We start from the raw sequence: 22194 nt of genomic DNA, 5'->3' as shown, positions 1-22194 counted from the left end.
TCCTACAACAATATTTTGGGCCTGCATTGATTTAAGTCGCTGTACATTAACATGACCAATGCGTTTATGCTAGATATCAATATCTGCAACTACACCAGTCCCATGTGCAAACATTACTGCACTCAATTCAGGCATGTCCGCATCCAATGTAAACATCCTGCCCTTCTTCTTTCCTTTGGCTATCAAGCGATCGTTATTTTTCATATCCTCAACAAAGCATCCATGAGGATTAAATCTGACTTGCAAGCCCTGCTCAACATTTGACCAACAAAAACCAGGTTCTTGGTGATATTTGGGACATGAAATACATCAGACAGGTATTTCTTTTTCCCATCCTGCATAGAAAAAGGAATTTTACCAATCTGCACAATAGGATGTGCAGTATCATCACCAGTCTCCACAAATCCTAGTCTATCCATTTTCCTTGCATCCAGCATCCATTCTGCATGACCTGTCATGTGGTTTGACGCACCTAAGTCAACATACCACACATCATTTCTTTCTTCTGCACTTGTCACAGAATTGGCCATGTGCTGCACCATAAATAGATGCTCATTTCTGTCATCACCCTGTCTACTAGAAGATGCATAATTGCCTTGCTGCAATTTTCCATTCATAATGTCATTTTGCTTTTTGTAGCAGTCTTTAGCCATATGAACCATTTTACCATAGTAGTAGCATTCAACATTGCTATTGGCATTTTGGCCTCTCTGCCATCCACCATGACCCCTTTGGCTCCCCCTGCCTCTAGAGTTACCACGTCCTCCTCCATAGGACTGGTTTTCTTGAGTTTGCTGCATATTCTGATTTCTATCACGGGCCTGCTCTATGTCTACCTCTACCTCTTCTAGCATTTGAGTAGAAGACAACTTCTTTTGAAGTTCCTCCTGAAGAAGATGCACCACCATTTCTCTGCTCTTCATAAATTAGAAGAGCAAACAACTCAAAATCAAGAAATTTTTCACGGACGGCAATGGATGTCTGGAACTGTGCATAATCCTTTCCTAGACCATTCAAGGTCACAGAAACTAGATCATTATCTTCCACTGGCGACCCAATGGAAGCAAGTGCATCTGTTATTTTCTTCACCTTCATGTGGTAGTCATTGATGCTCATATTCTCTCTGCACATTGTGCAACTCCTGCTTGAGCTGCATTTTCCTGGCTTGTGTATTTGTGCTGTACATTTTTGCCAAAGTATCCCATGCCTCCTTTGGCATACTTGCATACTGAATATGCACAATCATAGAATCTGAAATACTGATAAACAGGCAGTACATAACTTTTCTGGCTCTCTCATGCCATCCTTTAAATGCCTGCATTTCCTGTTGATTGGGAACATTAGGAAGAATTGGTTCTTCTTCATTTCTTGTAATGAACTCCCAATAGCCTTTTCCCATAAGGAAATTCGTCATTCTAAACTTCCATGCTTGGAAGTTGTTCTTGTCAAGCTTTCAGTGACAATCTATGAAAGAGAATCAGACGCCATTACAGAACATTGCAAAATATTCTGTCACTGCAAAAAACACAGCTTCTGCCTCACACGAGCAAATCTGCAAAACTGAGGAAAGTGGTATTTGACCACATAGTCACTTCCTAGTGACAATTTTGCATCAACAGGCAATAAGGATGATTTTGTAACTCCTAGTATCTCTGCGCACAGGCATATGATGCAATTTCTACGGCAACTTTTCACCGACCTGTAGAGTAGTGATCGCACAGCAAAAATAGGGCCTTTTTCTCAGTGCTTGCGGTGAACTTCGGCCTCCAAAATGGCGGGTCCTGAAATGGCCTCGAATTAGAAAAATAAAGTCACCGAGGGCTTTGCCCTCGCCCGTAGCATATATTTCCCTCTTGCCACACCATGAAGGGCGTCTCAATCTAAGACAATGCACTCTTGCACTTTCCGACTGTGCTACCTACAGAGATTTGCTCCCAAACTCGAAAAAGGAAAGCAACACCGGTCCTCTTACCAGGACACCGTGAACTTGGTTTGCTTTCTTGAGCTCCTTGCCATGAACCAGGCTCTCATATCATGTGAAGATAGTGGGAGAGAGGGAAGGAGTCTCACTTGTGGCTTTCTCACATACACAATGGGGGAATACACACAAAGGTGGAGGCTGAAAACAGTTTTCCTCTTCTTAGTTGTGAAAGCCAAAAGAACTCTAGTACAAAGAAATAGGAGAACCCTATATGTGGGTCTCAAACCAAACTCAGCTTACTAAGGTGGCATACTAACTAAGCCACGAACTAGAGTACATAAGGATAGCTATCATCCAGCTATTATTCATGGGCAGTGTACCAACCGCATCTGCAGCTAACAAGTCGGTGACATAAATGCACAACGGTCACCCTGGCATATCACGAGTGGAGCTCAATATCTCAACACCTAGCAAGCCCTTGATCACACTTATCCGAACATACCCCCCCTCAAGGGTTTGCCTCATGCAATGTCAAGGATACATCTAGTCTCATAGTTTCTCATGCCATCTCATGGTGGTCAAGGATAAATCTATGTCTAGGATCTCATGCTAGCAAAGGTGCCCAAGGGTCAATGTTTACAAAAATGGGATAGACCCCCCCAAATGGTTCTCTCTCTTACATGTACAAGTATTAATCATAGGCCTTTGTGTGGACCTAGTTTCTCATGTCTGCAAGAGGTACCATGGGAACAAACACACATCACATGGCCTATATCATATGGTGACCAGAGGTGATTTACAAAGTCTATATGGACTAAAGCAAAACCATAACATTCTTTTTGGAGTACTTATCCACGCAGAGAACCTCAAAATTGACTACATGACCAAGTGATGATAAATAAAATTCAAAAGACAAAGTGCTCAAAAGGCATAGTCCTTGTCTTCTACCACAAAATTTGATTCTTCATTTGTCGATGGAGTCTTTCCTTCGGCAAGATTTTCTTTGTTGTTGATGCAGCTCTTCTTCACATGAAATGCTTCATTCTCTTGGGAGTCATTCCTCTCCTCTTCTCGGGCTTGTCTCTTGGAGAGCGGCTGTAGAGAAAACCTTTTTAGATGGCAATACTCCATAGTATGATTGGGTACTCCATAGAAGGCACATATCTTTTTCTTGGTGTTCACCTTGATGAAATATTCACCATTACAAGGCTTTACTCTCATTTTAGGCTTCTTTTGGAATGCTTTCCTCTGAGATACATAATGAATGTTAGAGGAACAATATGATGAAGGCATATTGGGAAGGTCTTACCCCACTAATGTGGTAGTGTCTAGTCCCTTACAAATAAGTCTCCTTATCCACAAGTATAATTGGTTGGAGAGATAGTTAGATACCCCAAACTCTTAGCATAAAGGAAATACAATGTCTATTGCTTCAAAAAATAGCATTCAAGCATATTCAAAACATAAATGCATTATGAGCATTTAGCAAAACTGTTAAACTACAGGACAGTGCTCCAAAGATAAGATTGAAAAATGCCTCAGATCACTTCCAATGGTCAAACATCCAAAAGACCAAAGATAACTAACATAATAATGAAACTTTCTAGCACTTAACCATATTCAATGGTTCATCTTAGAAGCAAATATCACTGTTACCCCCAAATTGAGTAGTCTAAAATTGGAGGGTGTAATTAAAGCTGAAGAGAAAAGCTTTGAGAGAGCTTTCAAAGGCGAATGGAAGCTCTTACTGAGGAATACTTCTAGGAGAGAGGAATGGCGAGATTGCATGTTGTGTCACCATGGAAAGATGTGCCTATTCTGACTAGTTTTTTGCTTGTTTCTCCTTATTCCAACAAGCATTTGAGCTCAAATTTCATGAGCACCAAGCTCATAGTGTCACCCACCGGTGGCTAAGAGGAATTGCATCAGTAGGGGTAGAATTGCTTGAAATTTCATCGAGTAGAGATCATGTCGGCATGGGCTGTAGAGGGCATCTCTCCCTAATTGCTTGGTGTTAAAGGTGTGACCTAAGTAGAGGAAACTTTAGCTCAGAGGGCTCTGAGAATGGTTGCTTAATGGAGGAGAATTGAGCTAAGCAAAATCTGGAGAGAAAGAGGGTAGAAATGAAGAAGAAGATGGAGGGTGGAGAAAAAGATGATGAGGTGGCATATTGAAGCTACAATGGCCTAGGGACTCAAGGAGGCTTTGATACCAAATGTTGGAACTTGGGGAGAGAGGAGAGCTTCATCATGGAGGTGAGTGAGAACACATGAGATATAGCAATGGGTGTTCCATTCATTGTGAGAAGGAAGTCCCTCTTTTATAGAAATGGAGAGAGGGCGGTCTAAATCAATGGCACCTCTCCTATATCAAAGGAGGTAGCTCCTAAATCATAGGAACTCCACAATCATAGGCACCGCCCCATTTGGGGGCCTTTGTATTACATCATCACCTGTGTCATGGTCTATGCACTAAGTGTGCCTCTTCTACACACACACACACACACACACACAACCATATGACTACTAGTGGATGCACACATGCACCTAGCAAGCCCTTGATCACACTTATCTGAACATACCCCCCTTCAAGGGTTTGCGTCTTTCAATGTCAATGATACATCTAGTCTCATATATTGCAAGGACCACCTCTATGAAAATTTCATAGTTTTCAATCCATTTGACCTTGCAAGTAGCACCATTATGGAGCTCACGTACTCTTTGTTCCCAATGACATTGCAAAAATTCCACCCTTGGGAGAGAGCATGACACTTTATACAATCCACTACTTGCCTTGTCTTAGTACACCGTTCACTCCCGACAATGCAAGGGTAAAGAGCACCTCATTTCAACCAAGGCCCTTGTAACCATGGCAACACTTGATGTCTGAAAGGTAGCTAGAAGGGTTGTTGTTGGTAGCTTCTTATGCTCTCACGTGTAGAGGGGCTTAGGTCATGATTATATACTAAATGTAAAGTTTATTTGAAAGGTTTAGAGGAGAAATCAAACTTAAGTATGTCGTAGACAAAATTGGAAGGTTGCTCTTATATGGTAGTTTCAATTAATGAATAGATATTGAAAAAGGGCCCCAACCTAGGTTTACTCAAGCGAAAAGGGGAGTCACATTAGTGCCATAGTTTCCAAATCCTAAGTAATCATTTAAATTCTAAGTAAACTAGAAATTGGCAAAAGTAGTAGCAAGGTTAGTTTAGAAGGTTTAAAAGGGTTAGATGGAAAATTATTTGCCATATACATAAAATTAGGCTACTTCAAAGTAAGCAAAAGACTTAACAAATCCCCAACCATTAAAACTTATTATTTAAATTCTGTGGACAATCACATAGTGGGTTTGTGAATGAAAATGGAATTTTTAATTTGGAGGACTCATGGGCCATTTATGGATAGGAGGGGTTACAAAAATACTTAATATCTCAACATGTATATTTTGAATGTAAAAGTCCCCTCTACACATGTAAAAAATCATGGTATGTACATGTACGGAGGGGACTTTTACATTCAAAATTACAACACGTATACGTATAAGAGGGGTAAAAAATAATGCAAATATATATATATATATCTAAATATAGGTGTGTTTTAAATGTGTGCTTGGTTGCACATGTTTTATGGGGTTTTAGAGAGTGATCGCCTTGGGTTTCAAATTTCTATTACAATATAAACATAATCATGGAACAAATGGGCTATTTGTGTAAAGGTGGCCATGACTAAGTTGAATCGGGTTAGCATATATTAGAAGGACATCTAGATGCTTCTTGAGAGTTCGTGAGGTATAACTGATTACATGTAGATTTTTAGGGCTTAGGGTATTATTAGAAGATGATATTCAATGTTGCAAGATGTTTACTAAATTCTATTTGCCCAAGTCGTATCTTTGTGGATACCAAGCTAGAATTTTCCAAAGTTTTGGTCCCAAAAATACAAAAATGAATCAAATAGAAGTAGCCTATCTTAAAAGAAAAGTGTAAATTCATTGAAAATTGTTGGTTAATTTCAGGCATAAGAAGACTCACTTAGCATATCCTTTATGTGTGTGTATGCACACTTGCGTACAACCTATCTTTCCCACTCTCCAAAAGGAATACTAACAAGCCTATCTTTTCCAATGTAAGGGCATAAGAAGGCTAACTTAGAATATGTTTTAGGTGTGTATGCACACTTGCGTACAACCTATCTTGCCCACTCTTTAAAGGAATAATGTCATTAAAATCTATGTTAGATTACTCATTAAGTTTATTAATAAGCTAAAAGGTAAATTGCTAAAGGCAAATCTTTCAAAAAAGGTAGAATGTTAAGCTCAAGAATTTCATATGAAAAATGTGGATACAAATGGCAGAGTGTCATATTGTGTAAAGATGTAAAATAGTGGGACTAGTATACAAACAATACTTATAATAATTAAAGGGTCTTAGTAAACTATGACATGATACATGTTGAGTGAGGGCCTTCATAAAGTAATGTTATGATTCATGCAACACTTTTTCATTAATCAAAAGCAATGCAAAAGCATATTCCATTTTTTAAAATTGAGTATGAATATGTGACATAAAATCTGTGATTGAAAATGAGCTACCATTCGCACTCTAAAAAAGCCTCTTTTTGTATTTTCTTTATATTATAGGAGGGTACAAAATAAGAAAATGACATTGCATGTCTTAATACCTCCAGATAGCATGGATAAAATGATGTATGGGTTAAATAATGCTCCGAAGGAATACACGTTCTTCTTTTCTTGCCATATTATGAATTTTGTTATTATTATATTACATGGAGGCATTACAAAGACAACTAGTTGCATGAGCGTTTTTTTTACTCAAATGTCAAGACTTTAAAATATGATCCTCTCCTTTCCATTAAGTTGGATCAAATCGAGCATTTTCAATTCATTTGCTAGTGATCTTGAAACCGCCAAAGGTTCATATTCCTTTACTCCTTGAGGTTTATGGTAGTAGAAATTTCTAATTTGGGGTTCCTTAAGTTTATAGGTGGCTTGCCCCCATTTCCATAGAGAGAGTAGAATTCTTCTTTGCTTGTGAAAGTGTGTAGAACTTAGAGCACACAGATCCGAACTAAATGAATGAAGTAATAAACTTTACATCTAGCAGTTAATTTATAAGTAGGAAGGGTTATAAATTGAATGCATGGGCTTGTATCTTCTAAATTCAAGAGGATGATGATGGATTTTTGCAAGCAGCCATAAAAGAAAAAGAATTATATCCGTAATACATCAAATGCGGAGTTCCTTGTGCTATCTCTTAACATGCCCATAGAGTTAAAATGGTGGGAAACAATGAGATACAATTTTATTTCCAAGGTCGCACTTAAAAAGGTAATGAGAAAGCATACTTGACAAATGAGAGAGAGAGAGAGAGAGAGAGAGAGAGAGAGAGAGAGAGAGAGAGACTATTAAGCATGTTGAGAAGGAGGGAAAAGATCCTATGCTCTTTTCCTTCATTACTTCTTTGTGTGAAACATGAGAGCCATATCAAAACCTTAAAATAGTTTGTGGATATTATGATTTCTTTCTAGTGTAACTCTAAACCCACACAAGGGAATAGGATTGGGTCGGAATTACTCTATCTTAACCTTGTTAAGGTTGTGTATGAGTTATATTTGTGTTAAGTAGGTGAGTGGGAGTGACACCAAGTGGCATTAATATACTCTTATCATGACCAATTGGATAATATGCAAAAGCCATGAATTCTTTGCTCAGATTGACAGTGGAAAGAGTGAGTGGTGTAAGGGAGAAGTGGAAAGGGAAAGCGATGGATAGAGATGGATAGATTAAACAATAAATTTAAAGAAAAGAAGGGGTTTGTGGAAAGGTGGGAACAAGGGTGTGTTGCTTTTCGTTGGCTTTTGGGAAAAGGAAAGCGATGAAGAGGGGCATTTCTAGCCACAAGCTAAGATTGTGGCCTTGTGAGCTTGCTTCCCACGTGCCCAAGGGCCCCCAAAAAGTCTTTTAGGCTCCCACCTACTTCTTGTGATTTTTCTCCTTTATACTCTCACATCCCCCTCCAACCTCACCCATGATAGAGGACGTGCAAATTAGGAAGTGGAAAATACTAAAGAGAAACGTTGACATGCACATCTTTTCTATCTTCAGTTTTAAAAAAAAGAAACAAACTTGAAAGGATACCATGGTCCTCTAGTCAAACAACCCCACATACTCTTTAACCAAATTGCAAATAAGTGTAGAACTATCAAGGGTTACTTCAGGGAAACCCATGATTGTTATCAGTCATAATCAAACCTTCAGCTTGTAAGAACTTGTCCTAAAAGGCTTGGTCACATATTGTTCCTAGCAAAATATGTAGACCTATCATGTGAGTTAGTTCCAATAATGTTGCCATCAAGATATGTAAAGCTATCATGTGAGTTCGATCCAATAATGTTTCCATGAAATATGTAAAGCTATCATGTGAGCTAGATCCAATAATGTGGAATAAAAATATGTAAGCCAATGTTAGAACATAGAAGATCCTGGTGGGCCTAACGTTTTTGTTGGTGTGTGTCTGGGTTTAGGTCCTTTGACTCCATTGCATCTCGAGAGGATTGGCCTTGTTGAAAATGTCTCAAGTTTAAGTTAGATAAAGTAATTATTATAAATGGGCTTGTCGCTTTTGGGCCGCCATTGAGTTCTCTCAGTGGTGGCAATGCAAGCAGCTGAAGTTGAAGTTGACTCGGGTGGCTATAGTGCAATCAATTCCCATAGGAGAGGTGTTATGCAATGCTTCTAAACACTAACCTTTAGTGGATTTTGTATTGGCTAAAATGGGTGAAATTGGGTAAGGTTTTTCCTAAACTATATTTTATGAGCTACAATTTATGACATTTAGTTTAAAAATATCAACAAAGTACACACTTTCAACTCGTGAAAATTGAATATATTTAAGAGTAGAGGTTATGTTTTGACTTTTTCACCTCAAAGAAAAAAGAAGAGTAGAAGTTATTTTATGAGGATAGGAAATCCTTTTTTTTTCCTAATGTATGTCTATATGCAAGGTATGTACGTATCTATGCATGTACATATATACATATGTATGTAGTATGTATATGCACGTATAAACATATGTAGTATGCATGTACATATATACATTATGTATGTAGTATGTAGTATGTTATGTACATAGATGTGTATATGTACATATATACGTATGCATATTTGCACACACACACACACATGGGGATAGTGCTTTAAAATACCTTTTTTAAAGCGGGCAATCTTGAAGCTTAATCGGGAAGAATGGATCTTAAAGTTTCTCGTATTTTCAAAATAAAACATTTACATTCCAGCAGAGGAAACTAGACATAATCCGGAACTAAGATAAATATAAAGGGGGGTCGAAATGAAGGGAAAAAACCTAAGCATACACATTTGCCAGTTTTTATTACATTGGATTATTCGAATTTGCCAACGGGTTTGCTAAAGATCGGTTTTTTTCAATTGCAAAGCTGGTGCAAAATACACTACAGGACAGTTTTTTACTGGCACACTCCAGAATCGGAAGCATTACTCGTAGAAAACGGTTTTTTTGCCCAGCCCTTACGATTAAGGGTAATCCGAGAGGATTGGACCGCAGAAATTGCATAAAATGCCGGTATTTACGAAACAAGGCACTGAATTGTGGCTCTTAAAAGGAAAAGGCAACCTTCAATCACAACCAAGATGTAACAATGTGAGCCGGTAAAAAACACACTCAAAGCCGGGGTGTGGAGACTGTGCGAGAGTGGTGATGATGAGAAGGATGAAAGGAGGCTTTTTGGGGAGAAAATGAAGGAAGCTTTTTCACTTCGTTTTGGGGGAGACTCTAGTTTGTTTGATTGCTTTAAAGTTTATATAATTCTTTTTAAAGAAGAAGAAAAAGAAAGACTATTATAAGCCACTTCATTTTCTTCTTCTTCTTCTTCTTCTTCTTCATCATCTTGCACTTTGTCTTCTCTGTTCTGTTCTGCTTTGCTCTGCTCCAAAGCTTCTCCCCCTTTCTTCCTGCTCTTCTCCCTCTCTGCTCCCATGTCTTCTGCCTTTGCTTCCCCTCCCTCTCCCTCCCCTCTCGACCCCGCTTTCAAGCTCTTTGGCCGCACCATCCCTGTCTCCTCCTCCCCCTTCCCGCACACCCCCCCCATCAAGCAGGAGCTCCTCATCTACCACTCGTTTTCTCCTCCTTCTTCCTTTCAGGTTTCATTCCCTCCTTCCCTCTTTCCTCTCTGTTTCTGTTGCAATCCTTGCCATTTTTTCTGTGTGCAAGACGGTGTTTCCATTGCTGCAGAGCATGCGATTGCATTTCGGCTTCGCCGGAAGCCTATTACACTTCTTCCTAAAGACGGTCTTTTGACTGCTTTTCCGTCGGTCTTTCTCTGGTCTTTTGCTGTTGGTCGATGTCTTAACACAAGCATACTGTGAATAGATATGTTTTCAGTGAAGTACTGAATGAGTAAGTGTCTAACATATTCCCTTGCGCGCTATTCTTTCCAGGGTATCGGAGATCAGGCTCCAGATTCCGACGATGAAAAGTTTGGAGCGTCTGCTCTGGACGAACTAGGAAGCTCTTCAGGAAGCAGTGATGGGTGTGACCGAGAAAAGCCGAATGATGGGATGGGAACGGGTGATGATAAGCCAAGTACCCTCGTCCCAACCCCCGACTTTGCAGCTGCAGATACGCAGAAGATTCAAGATGATAGTCGAGCGGATGAGAACGAGGGCACACTGAAGAAACCAGACAAGCCCACTCCATGCCCTAGGTGCGACAGCCTAGAGACAAAGTTTTGCTACTTCAACAATTACAACGTGAACCAACCTCGTCACTTTTGCAAGAATTGCCAACGTTACTGGACCGCTGGGGGAACGTTAAGAAATGTGCCGGTGGGTGCTGGTCGGCGGAAGAATAAGCACTCGGTAGCACACCTGCGCAGTACGCTTCCCGAGAACCTAGCAGTCAGAGTTGATGCGCTCGATGGTGCACAGCCATTGCTCTCATGTACTGGGTCTTCAGCTCTGGACTTGAATAGGCACTTGAAGGTAGGATCTCCTCCCCCGAGGCCTCATTTACTGCCACTGGAAGTGTGCTCTTTCGCAGCTTTTGACAGTCCAGTGTCGAGTACCGTTCTGAATTTTGGGCAGGAGAGTCCTCTCAGCGAGAGTATCGGGGCAACCTCTCGTCATGTGCATAGATCAGAGGTATTGCAAGAGCAGGGAAGGTTCAATGGAAAGGCCCGCCCTCCTTTAGAGGGGGATGCGGGCTCAGCACCTCAGCTGGAAATGGACAGCAAGTCACTCAACAGAAAGCACATCCAGGGGCAGAATTGTGTTAACAGTACCATTGACATGATCCATCAAGCCGATGCATCCACTGGATGGCAACCTGTTGGCAGCTCTGGTTGCAGCCCTACAGCACGAGTGGAACCTCTCTCAGTTGAGTTTAGAAAGGATTCGGGTCCCTCGACTGAAGTGCCTACTAAAATTGACACAGTTTTTGGTTGTTCTGGTGGAGATCCATTCACCTTCATGGGTGGTCCATTTCAGTATGGAGGTAACGTTGGCTGGAATAACTTTCCTGTACCTGCTGCAACTGCAACTTCTTCAATTCTCAGCACCAATGCAACATGTGCAACTCAACCCCAAGCAATAGCAGCTGTGAATCAACCGCCATGGGGTGGAGCTCTGTGGGCTGGTTTCCCTTGGCCTCTTATGCAGAGTGCAATATGGGGACCTCCAGCTTGGGGTGGAGCCTGGGTGATGCCATGGGCATCAGCAGCTGCAGCAGCCAATCCAATGCTTGGAAGGCAGACATTGGGAAAGCGCCCTCTAGAGCAAGGAGAGTCTGAAACTGAGAAAAGAAGTTCACTTTGGGTTCCAAAGACTTTGAGAATAGATGATCCTGTGGAAGCTGCTCAAAGCTCCATATGGACCACTCTTGGGCTTGAAAATAGAACAGAATCAACATCATCTAGTGGTATTTTCAGTGCTTTCCAGCCAAGAACAGGAAGTAAGGAGGTTGATGATCCTCATTTCCAAGATTGGCATTCTAACCCTGCAGCGATGTCCAGATCAATTGTTTTTCAAGAAAGTAATTGATCTGCCTAGATTGAGCATATGCACTTGTGACTTGCCAATTGGATGAACTTGGTGGGGTAAAAACCTATATAAAGTGGCATACACGACATGGAGTTTGATGCAAGCTATTATAATTTGCAAGTAGAGTGCCCTTTTGTTAGTACCAGTTTCGAACCGATAGACTTGATCAATAATGGATATGTGCAGGCTATATAAGCACTGTATCTGTACAAATGCGTGGAAGGTTCTTGTACCATGAGTGTAGTGTGAGAATCCTCAATTCTGTATATTTAAGCTTGCTTTTTGGCGACTTGGACATAGAGCTACGGTTTTTTCAGATGTATATATCAAGCAAAATTTTCTCAAAGTAGTGATAAACTTTTGGTCCACATGGGGTTTCTTCTGTGATGTTTGTGTATCTCTGCTTCTGAGCTGGACACCAAGCGTGATATGCAATGTGGACTGATTGGACCAGTATCCTACTTGTTTGAGTGTTCAGTTGGTTCTGACTTTTACAACCATAGACTTGATTTGGGAATTGCATTGATGGTTTGGGTTGAAGCGTACCAGCCTCCTCCTGGTAGACATCTACCTAACATATTACTTAGTAGTGTCTCATCACTTTGATGCTTGTTGCTTTGATTATGTTTACTTCAGTAGCAATCTCTTTACTTGGCCAGCACTAGAATGTTTTATGAAACTCTACAATCCTATGAAGCCATGTGGCACATTCTAAGTTGGTAGATGAACTCGCCTATTATTAGCTTCTTACAATATACTTAGCAGCTGGCCAAGCATTCTAGTTTGATAAGAGGGTCAAAATGACACAACGAGTGTTGGGGTTTCACACTACCAAGTAAGGGCGTTGTTTTCGTGTCTTCTCAAGTAGATTATCTTTTATTCCTTTTACGCAAGACAAAATGATTGAATGATTTGAGGCCTCCAAAAGCAAACAAAAAATGAGGCATTCCTTTTTACCCATTTTCAAACTGCAGCCTCTCAAAGAACACCACTTTCCCTTCAAACTTAGAATTCATAGAACCAACAACCTATGAGTCTCATTTAGGCCAACAACCTTGACAACCCCAACAAACATGTAGGTACCTCATTCCCATACTAGACAGACCATTCCATTACATACATTTGCACATGATGCTTACACCTACTATAACATTCCAAAAGGAAGGGCCTTCGTGGGATACCCACCTTGTTTATACTTGTTGACTCCCAAGCATTGGCAAGGTGACCAAATAGACTATTATGTGTGAGAGCGCATTCAAGCATGTGTGTTTGCGTGGATGGGTCTGTTGTAAGGACTTCTCTAAAAAAAGATGAAATTTCAAGATGATTTGAGACTATGCAAAACTATTGGATCAATTGCGCAAGAGTTTCATGAGATGCAATCCCTCGTCATTAACTCTGAGATCAGCTATTGTGCCGCAAAGGAGAAAAAAAATTAAAAATCATTAAGGCCTATTTCTCAACTTGCAAGGTGTTCTGAGGAGATTTTTTGCTACACCTTGAAATTTAGCAACCGACTGGATGTGGTAGCATATGATGCTCTCTTTCACTTCCTTGGAAACTATCAGTCACAAGTCCTAGGTGACATTTTTGCTGGTCAAAGTGTGGAGGATTCATCCCTGTCAACCTCAATCAATACTTCGCATGGAAGTCCTCTTTTATCACACAAAGATGCTTCAAGGTTGAGCTACTTAGAGATGCTATGTTGACAAAATAACACAATGTAGGGGAGAATGCATAAATTTCATATATAGTGCTATAGAGAGCTGCATAAATGTGAAGATGCAACATGGGTACCTGAAAGTAGAGACTTACACTAAACGTGCATCACCGCCTTCTCCCACCTTGTTCTTCGAGAAGCAACAATCATGATTCAACATGGTCATGCATTTTCATAAATCTTTTTCCAAAATAAGAGAAAATATCTAAAGCATTCCACTATTGGGCCCCTTAAGAAATACTAATTGGAAAAATGATGAAACACCTCGTACTTAAAGGGAAATCCAAATTAGCATTAATTAGTTCTAGGGGGAGCTTAGGGAAAAGTATGAGGGGGACACTGCTGAAAATATCCAAGGAATGCCATAGATACAGATGATTACATAAGAGTCCACAAATGTTTATCTACTCACTTGGTTAGAACACTTAGCTAGAAGGTATATACATGTTAAGGTGGAACACTTTTTGGCCTTTTAATCATTCTATCTTTGTCTCCTTGAAACGTGTTGATGTTATGTTGCAAGCTATACAAGAAAACTTCGATCCCATCTCGTTTGCATCTATAAGTAACTCCAATACATGACACACAGTACAAATAAGTTCTCCATTTTCGGCCCGCATTCTATAACCTAGCCCCACCCCACAAAAAGGAAAAAAATCAAGTATGAAAGTGCTTACCTCTGGATGCTAAGGCGAGAGAAAAGTGAGCATCTTATGCTCCTTTGTTTCTACACTTGCCTTGCTGATCTCGTCCAATTAGTTTGGCTAATCATCTCGTTAAATTTTCATAGGATCCTTGTGTTGGTTATCTTTCTCATTTGAGAAGCCATATTTTAGCTTAGATGTTCGCTTATGCTAGATGACTCAACCAGTGTGGCTAATTACATTTCTATTTTTCAGCTTTGCTTGTTTGTTTTGAGGAACATTAGGGGAGATTTCGACTCAAAGAGGCTCGCTTGGATTAGGAATGTAAGCAACCCCTTAAGGTTGAGATTAGGGAACTAGCCAATAGAAGGCTTGTGCGTTTGAAGCTTGGAGGAAATCATATTGGCCTCTTGTTGGTGGAGAGACCTCCCTTGGTCCCCCCTACTCCCTCCCCCTAGCCCCCCTTTGGCCCACACTATCTATGGCATTTCACTCACTTGGCAAGTCCCTACTTCCCTTTTGGGAAGCCCCCCAATCCCCCCCACTCACCAAAACACCTCCCAAAAGTCATATCAACCTATCCCCATCCACCTGCACCCTTTTCTTCAATGAAAAGTGCTCTTCTTGTGATGTAGAATCTTGATGAAACTCTTTCGCCTCTTTAGCTATCCCCATGTACCCAAGTCGTTGTTGGGAAAATTGATGTAATTAGGATAGAGCTATGGGGCACATGAGTGTGTATATGTGGACATGTATGTGTGTGGATCTAGATTTGATTAGTCATAGTCAATGAATGGTGGAGAGTTGGCTAAGTCTTCAATGACCTCACCCATGAGGTCAACATTTATTATGCTCTAGCTATATAAGGCTGCTTCTACATGGTAATATATATGCCCTTTGGTCTATTCTTGCAAGCTATGAATTCCTACCTCTATCCTCCTTGATCTCTCCCACTCCTACTCTACCTTCTGATTCCAACAGTTGGTATCACAGCAGTTCTTTCCACCATAGCCTCTCCATGATCAAATCCGATCCTATCGCTTTTTTTTTTGGTTGCTCAGGCCACTCTTATCCAGCTATTGGTTCTGTTCCATGTCTGTGCCACTCTTTTGTTGACATTATAATCTTAACATTTCTACCCAGTACAATGCTACTCAGCCACACCGCCATTTTTCTAGAGACACTTGCACCACTTTAATTCTTCTTAGTTCTATTTGTGACATTGCTACTATGTTGGATCTGTTTAGCATATTACGATATCTAAAGAGCTTTGCCATTACAATTCCATTGTTTGTTAATGCACGTTGACCTTCTGTGAGTTGTACTTGCCCATCACTTCTATGCGCATAGATTTTCAATGCCATACTTTGTTTGTGGAGAGGAGTAGGCATTTAGGCCTTGTTAGTAAAATTGTCACTACTGATTCTGCCATCTCTACTATTGCGCATTCTAGATACTGTATGTCAAAGCTAGCTCTGTAAGCCATTGCCAGAGCCGACTCTTTGTGGACCGTTGCTGTCAAGGAACTAGATGAAGAAGGAGAGAGCTAGAACCACATGTGAGGTGAGGATAAGATAAGGGGACAATGGGGAACCACAAGATTAGAGCGAAAGCACAAAGTGATTGGATTGACTATCAGCTTAAACACGGGTAAAAGCAGGTTAACTATCACAAAATAGCATGTCCCTAGACATTGCTATTAGTACTCCTAGTAAGTTCTCCTAGCATATCAAAGCAAATTTTTATACACACTTACTTGTGCTCCTAGCATACCCTATACACAAACTCACCATAAGAGCTATTCGTTGCACAGCTTACATATATGCCATGTGGAAATAAGGCAGGTTTCTTGAAGTTAGCATAACACTGATAATTAGCACAAAAACTGTTATAGAATTAACTTGCTTTTACCCACATACAAAGCTCCTTGTGATCCACGAGGTACCACCTAGTCGCAACATTTGCAATGATAAGGCAACTCTATTTTATCTATTGTTTTGTCACGACATAGGGGACTCTCATGTGAAGGTCTTATCATCAATCGTAATGAAAAATGAGTCTCCTTTATTGGAAGCCGATTGTACATTAGCCATTATTATTCATTGTTTCTCTTCTGTATGGAGTGAAAGTATCTTAAATCTAGTTCCGAGTAATGCCGCTGTTCATTGATTGACAACAACGTTTTGAGAAGAGGATTTCATATACCACCTATGAGGTCCCTCACCACTTCTCTATAGTGTTAGAATATGCTTTACATCAGCAAACCTGATCTAAAAACATGTAGAAGGCTATGTTCAATGTCTTATTTAGCGAAGGAGAAGAGGTGAAGTGTGGTAGAGAGCACGTGGCAATTCTACGCATCACACAAGATTGTATATTTTGTCTTGCAAGTTTTTTCCAAGTCTCAATAGGTGGCAGCATAATAAGGACCCTCCTATCTTTTTTTTAAGAGCTCTCTATTGTGCAGTCAACCTAAGCATTGACCTTAGCTTAAGAGACTTGGGGAGCATCCTTTTAAGCTGTTTTCTGCATGCACATTTGCTATCATCCTACTCTACCTCTGAGAAACTGAAAGATAAGAGTGCATTGGCTTCTGCAACATTCGCAATGGCAAAGGAAATCACATCTATTGATAAATTCAATGGTGAAGGGTTCCACTCTTGGCTTATGCAAGTCACGTACTTGCTTATGTTCAAGGGCTTATGGCATTATGTGAATGGGAGGAAGACTACCGAATCCTACCAAGGCTAATAAAGTCAAGGAGGATGAGCGAGCAAAAGCTATCATTATGCTCACAATTAACAAAAGGGCTTGTTCACCATATAGACGAGCTTAAAACTGCCAAATTGAAATGGGATGAGATGGAAAAACACTTTGGGGCCAAGGGAAAGGATTCAAAAATCACTCTCAAAATCAAATTCTTTAGCCTTGAGTTTACTCAAGGTGACCTTGGTACCTTCATTTCATGCATGAAGGGGCTTATGGCATGTACATCTAGGAAGAAAGAAGGGAATTTCACCTCCTCTTCCTTGCCAAATAATGTTCTCTAGATTTACTATTAGCACGTCTCTATAATAATCCAAAGCCTTGTAATAAAGCATGTTACTGATGATAAAGGTTTTTACCAGTTTGATCACCTGATGTTAGTACAATACTCATACCATCGTATTGACGGGGAGTGTTGAGATTATTACATCAAGGTGTCATTACGAAAAAAGGGAACTCATTTTGGTGCCTTTTGGCCAAAATGGAAAATCCCTCTCCACCAATCACAAGAGGGCCAATGTAACATTGAGAAAATAGATAAAACACAAAATAGTTTCACATAATTAGAGAAAGAGACAAAACTTTATGGATGTACAGCTATATAAACCTAACAAGGAGTCATTTTCAAAAAAGATCACAGAGTCAGGATTGGGCCTATTTTCCCCCCCAGCTCTCCTACTCACACTTTTCATCCATGGCAATAGGCACCCTAGGGCGTCTTTCAAGCCTAAATGGGTTTTGTTGCTTGTGTTCCTACTTTTCCTCCTAGTTCTCTCACTTGCATTTCATCCATTTGCAATTTTGGTTCTCTTTCATGAATCATCCATGGCAAAACAGGGAAGCCAAGGCATTCCAATGCGAAGTGTGTAAATCAGAATGCAGAAGACCAAGACATAGAGGTGAGAGTTGTTTCTTAGTGACCTACAACATGCATATCATCTATAGAGTTTGCCAATAGGGTGAATGCAGATGGTCATTGGCAAAAGATAATTGTGTTGAAAGGAAGTTGGGTGCTAATGCAGCCAACAAGGAGGAAAAAACCATGGTCAAATAATATATTTCTGGCCTCTTGGAAAGGCAAGGTCAAAGATTTGAAAACAACAAATGGTAAGAAAGGTATTAAGGAAATACTAGTCGAGCATGTATATATGCACAATGAAATTGTGCTACGTGATTATGCAGATTATCTTCCACGGCACTTCTGAGTTTTCAACCCTTTCAGTTTTGGAATGGTAGTTTCAAACATTGCTATTTTATGTGTAAACTAAAACATATTTTGGTTTTCATATCTATATCCATCATCATATGAAGAATGGAAGCCGGTGGAGTGCATTTTGGGATTCTTGGATGCCTTGCATGGAACGATAGGAGAATTAAAATATCAAGGTAGATCTGCAACTCAATTAGCGTAGATAGGTATCTTCTTCTATGACCATTTTTGTGAATTGTTGGACAAATCAAACCTTCACGGTGTGTTGAGGATACAAGATCTTCTGCCATGGAATACGATAGACTAGCCAGTGCCCCCTAGTAGTGTGACAGAGACATAGAGAGCTAAGCTATTTGTAGAAGTTCAATGATCTTTACATCCAAGCATTGCTACAAGAATTGTAAAAATCAATGTATGCATGCTAATCATAGTTTTTGTTAACCTGTTTAACAAGTATCCAATCAAGGTGTGCAAAACAATGCTCACGTACAAAGCAACTAGAAATGAAGAGAACCTTGACTTCTTGGATAATGGTTGGGATAAATCAATATCAAACAAGGTCTACTATCAAGTGGTGCCAAGTATGGTTACAATTAAGTATATGATTGCAAGCCATAATTGTATTTTTTCTTTTTACTAACAAGCACATTAGTTACATTGTGGATAAATTAGTTCCAGTGGACCAAGACCGTAACTTGTTTGGCCTTGAAAACAAAGTATTGGAGATTAAGGTCTATGAAGATGGAATATTGGTAAGTGTAATGTCAATAGGATAGTGTTGTATGTTGTACGTTAGCCTAATTGTTTGTGTGGAGACAAATGACAGTATTTTGAAAGAATTCTCATTCATTATCTACAATAAAAATGTGCATAGACTATTTACAAATCGGTTCTTTATTATCTTCATTTGTTATATTTACATGATTCATTCATTGTCTTCATTTGTTACTAACAAAACATCACAATAGCTATTGCCTAGGAGGGAGAGCACAATTCAATGCAAAAGCATTGCTAGAGAGATTGTTTATATTACTTCTCAATAACAATTTATAGGACTTCTCTTGAATTTTGTACATGTATAGTACTTCTCAACAATTTAGTGACCAACAACCACACTAGTCTTAGTGATTGTGTACATGTGTAGATATCTACCATGGTCCATCTCATTGAGAAGGCTGATCCTCATTCACAAGCTGTTGATTTTCTAGATCTTATTCTAAATGCAATTTCTATTGCTAGCGGCGGCAATGGAGACTTTCAGCTTCCACTATACCTAGACACTCCTCAGCATGACTCTGATGCAGCTGGAGCATGTGATGCACCTGCACGATCCTCTATCTTCTCCTCATGCACCAGCTCCTCCTATACCATTTGCTCCTCTAACGTCTTCTCTAACATCTCATCGTCACCTCTTCTTGAGCTATTGGAGAAGAAACTAGAGAACCTCTGCTACTTGGGGAAACGTATTGGAGAAACTATGCTACTAGTTGTAAGACATTACAAAGATATGGTGTTGTAGGCATAAAGTCAACCCTATGGTTGACCAGCAGTACTTGGGTACTATATATACCAAGTACTTGTATTGTTTCATTTGAACATTTCTATTGGAGCTTTATTATGTGTGCACTCTTGCTCACTTGTGTTCACAACCTGTCCCTACAGTTGGTATCAGAGCGCTTCCGTCTCTAGAGCCCATTCCCGCGCTTGCTTCCAGACACCCAAAAGCTTGGTGCTCCAGTGCGCGTTCCTGGTTCTCACATTCAGCTCTCCAGCTTTCGTTTGAGGCAGCTCCATCATTTAGCTCCTTCTCTAGTTTAGTTCGGTGCCTTGTTTCGTTGCCAGAAACTTGTTTTAGAGCAAAAAAAAAACACTCCAGCGGCTGTTTTTTGACCTTTTGAGGTCCGATTTCAATGTTTTTTAAAATTTTTGAGATGCTCGCCTACAAACAAACTTTTCCCACACCATTTTAGGCAAAAAAAATGACTTTTTTGTCCGTATAGTTGTACAGATATGTTCGTACAATTGCGTGATAGTGTTGGGAGTTTGTACAACTTGTCGAAAGGTGATTTTGAGTTTGTACGACTTGTTAGAAGGGGATTCGAGCAAATTTTGACTTTTTTTTGGCGTTTTTGCTCAGATCTCGACTCTTTTCAACTCTAGCCTCTCTTGGTTGTGTTCCAACAGCTCCAAGCATCTCCAGGCTCTTCCCTACACATGTATTGTGTTCAAAAGTACTCCAGATAGCTCACTTTAGCTCCTTTGTCATCTCCAGCTTGCCCACATAATCAGTGGACTATTTTGTAGGTGGTTTTGACCAAGGTGTGCTTTCAGTAAGTGTTTTGAGCTATGTATTTTGCTTCACGACTGTTTTTGTAGCCCATACTCTTGCACTGTCAGGTGCATTTGTAGATACTCTACATTGTTGGGTGCATTTGCAGTTACTTTACAGTTGTGGATGCCTTTGGGCTCCATTGGATGCATTTAAGCACTCGTGGGTGTGCTATTTTAGATTTGGGTTGTACATTTTCAGTTTGGGATTGCACTTCAAATTGCAACAGAGTGCAGTGATTGGTTGATGCCATTTTTGTAGTGATTGCATTGCACAGTCAATGGCATTTCAGAGTAGCCAATCGTACTTTGCATTTGCAACCAGTATTAGTTTGGGATTTACAGGCACATTTGTAGCCAGTTGCACTTATGGGACTTGCAATTCTTTTTGCAAGTACATTTGCAGCTTGTGGGTATCCCATTTTGCATCATGTCGACTCTTTCATACAGTTTTGGCAATTTGTTCGAGGGTGACAAGCTAGATGGACCAAACTATGCCTTGTGGTCATTCATGCTTAAGAACATTTTGTTTGGTAAGGCCTTGTGGGATATTGTTAGTGGGGATGAGGTGAGGCCAGCAGGCTCGCACAGCTTCTTCAGGTCAAACTATAGGCAAACAGTCATCTACTATAGTCCCTCTTGCTATTCCCATAGCATCGATAGAGGAGCAGAATAAGTTTGACCATCGCAGTGCCCAAGCGATGTTTTTGATTGCCACGAATGTGAAGAGGCACATTATGACAACTATCAAGTCGTGTAAGGATGCAAAGGTAGATGGGAAATATTGGCAAACATGTATTATGTTAAGAATGAGGCAAGAGCCATTGCCTTAACAAATCAACTCAAGGATCTCAACATGCACGAAGGCGAAGCCATCACTGATCATATTGCCAGGATCACTGATCTACATGATCAGCTTGCAAGTATTGATGAGGAAATAGAAGACAAGAAGCTCATCTCTATTACTCTCAATAGCTTAGCGCCCTCATATGGCACATTCATCACTTCATTGACTATTGTTCTCAGGGTAGCCTATGCTTCAAGGCTTTATGCATATTCTTTATAGCTTTAAAGCTTTAAGCTTTATGCATATGCATAAAAAGCTTTAAAGTTTAAGAATATGCTTTATGCTTTAATGCTTAAGGTTTAAGCATATGCATATGCGTATGCATAAAGCTTTAATTAGCTTTAAGCTTATGCATATGCATAAAGATTGAATTAGCTTTAAGCTTATGCATCCTCATAAAGCTTGAAATCCTTAAGCATATCCATAAGCATACACTTCAAAGCTTTAAGCATATGCATAAGCATGTGCTTTCAATATTTAAGCTTTATGCTTCAAGCCTATGTGCTTCCACTCCCATTCCTTTTCTTTCAAAAAAAATGTATGCATTTATTTAGGGGCAAGGATTCCAAGGAACATAGTGGTGAAGTGGATGGAGACTTCACCATTGTGTTGCCTAGAATTCTCTCCCTCCTTGAAAACATGCTTGTTTAAATAGAATGCATTCTA

General features: G+C 40.0%; 1 protein-coding gene across 1 annotated transcript; it reads left to right on the top strand.

Annotated features, from left to right (window-relative positions):
* Window positions 1-9839: 9839 nt before the first annotated feature.
* LOC147885888 (cyclic dof factor 2-like) lies at window positions 9840-12400 on the top strand. Its single transcript, XM_087396516.1, has 2 exons — window positions 9840-10117; window positions 10415-12400. Exons 1-2 carry the CDS (start codon window positions 9953-9955, stop codon window positions 12011-12013), a joined length of 1764 nt encoding a protein of 587 aa, XP_087252642.1. The 5' UTR covers window positions 9840-9952; the 3' UTR covers window positions 12014-12400.
* The last annotated feature ends 9794 nt before the right edge of the window (window positions 12401-22194 follow it).

The sequence above is a fragment of the Dipteris shenzhenensis genome, chromosome 25, assembly GCF_047967505.1.
Source record: "Dipteris shenzhenensis isolate YYH24624 ecotype China chromosome 25, Dip_SZ_1.0, whole genome shotgun sequence".
In the NCBI taxonomy this organism is placed as follows: Eukaryota; Viridiplantae; Streptophyta; class Polypodiopsida; order Gleicheniales; family Dipteridaceae; genus Dipteris; species Dipteris shenzhenensis.
Note: the sequence above shows the minus strand (reverse complement) of the source record. Positions and strands in the feature narration are given on the sequence as shown.

Bases quoted from the DNA above. Each gene is read 5' to 3' on its own strand.
- LOC147885888 (XM_087396516.1), top strand. From the start codon at position 9,953: ATGTCTTCTGCCTTTGCTTCCCCTCCCTCTCCCTCCCCTCTCGACCCC. The intron at 10,118-10,414 runs GTTTCATTCCCT...TATTCTTTCCAG, and splicing joins CTCCTCCTTCTTCCTTTCAG to GGTATCGGAGATCAGGCTCC.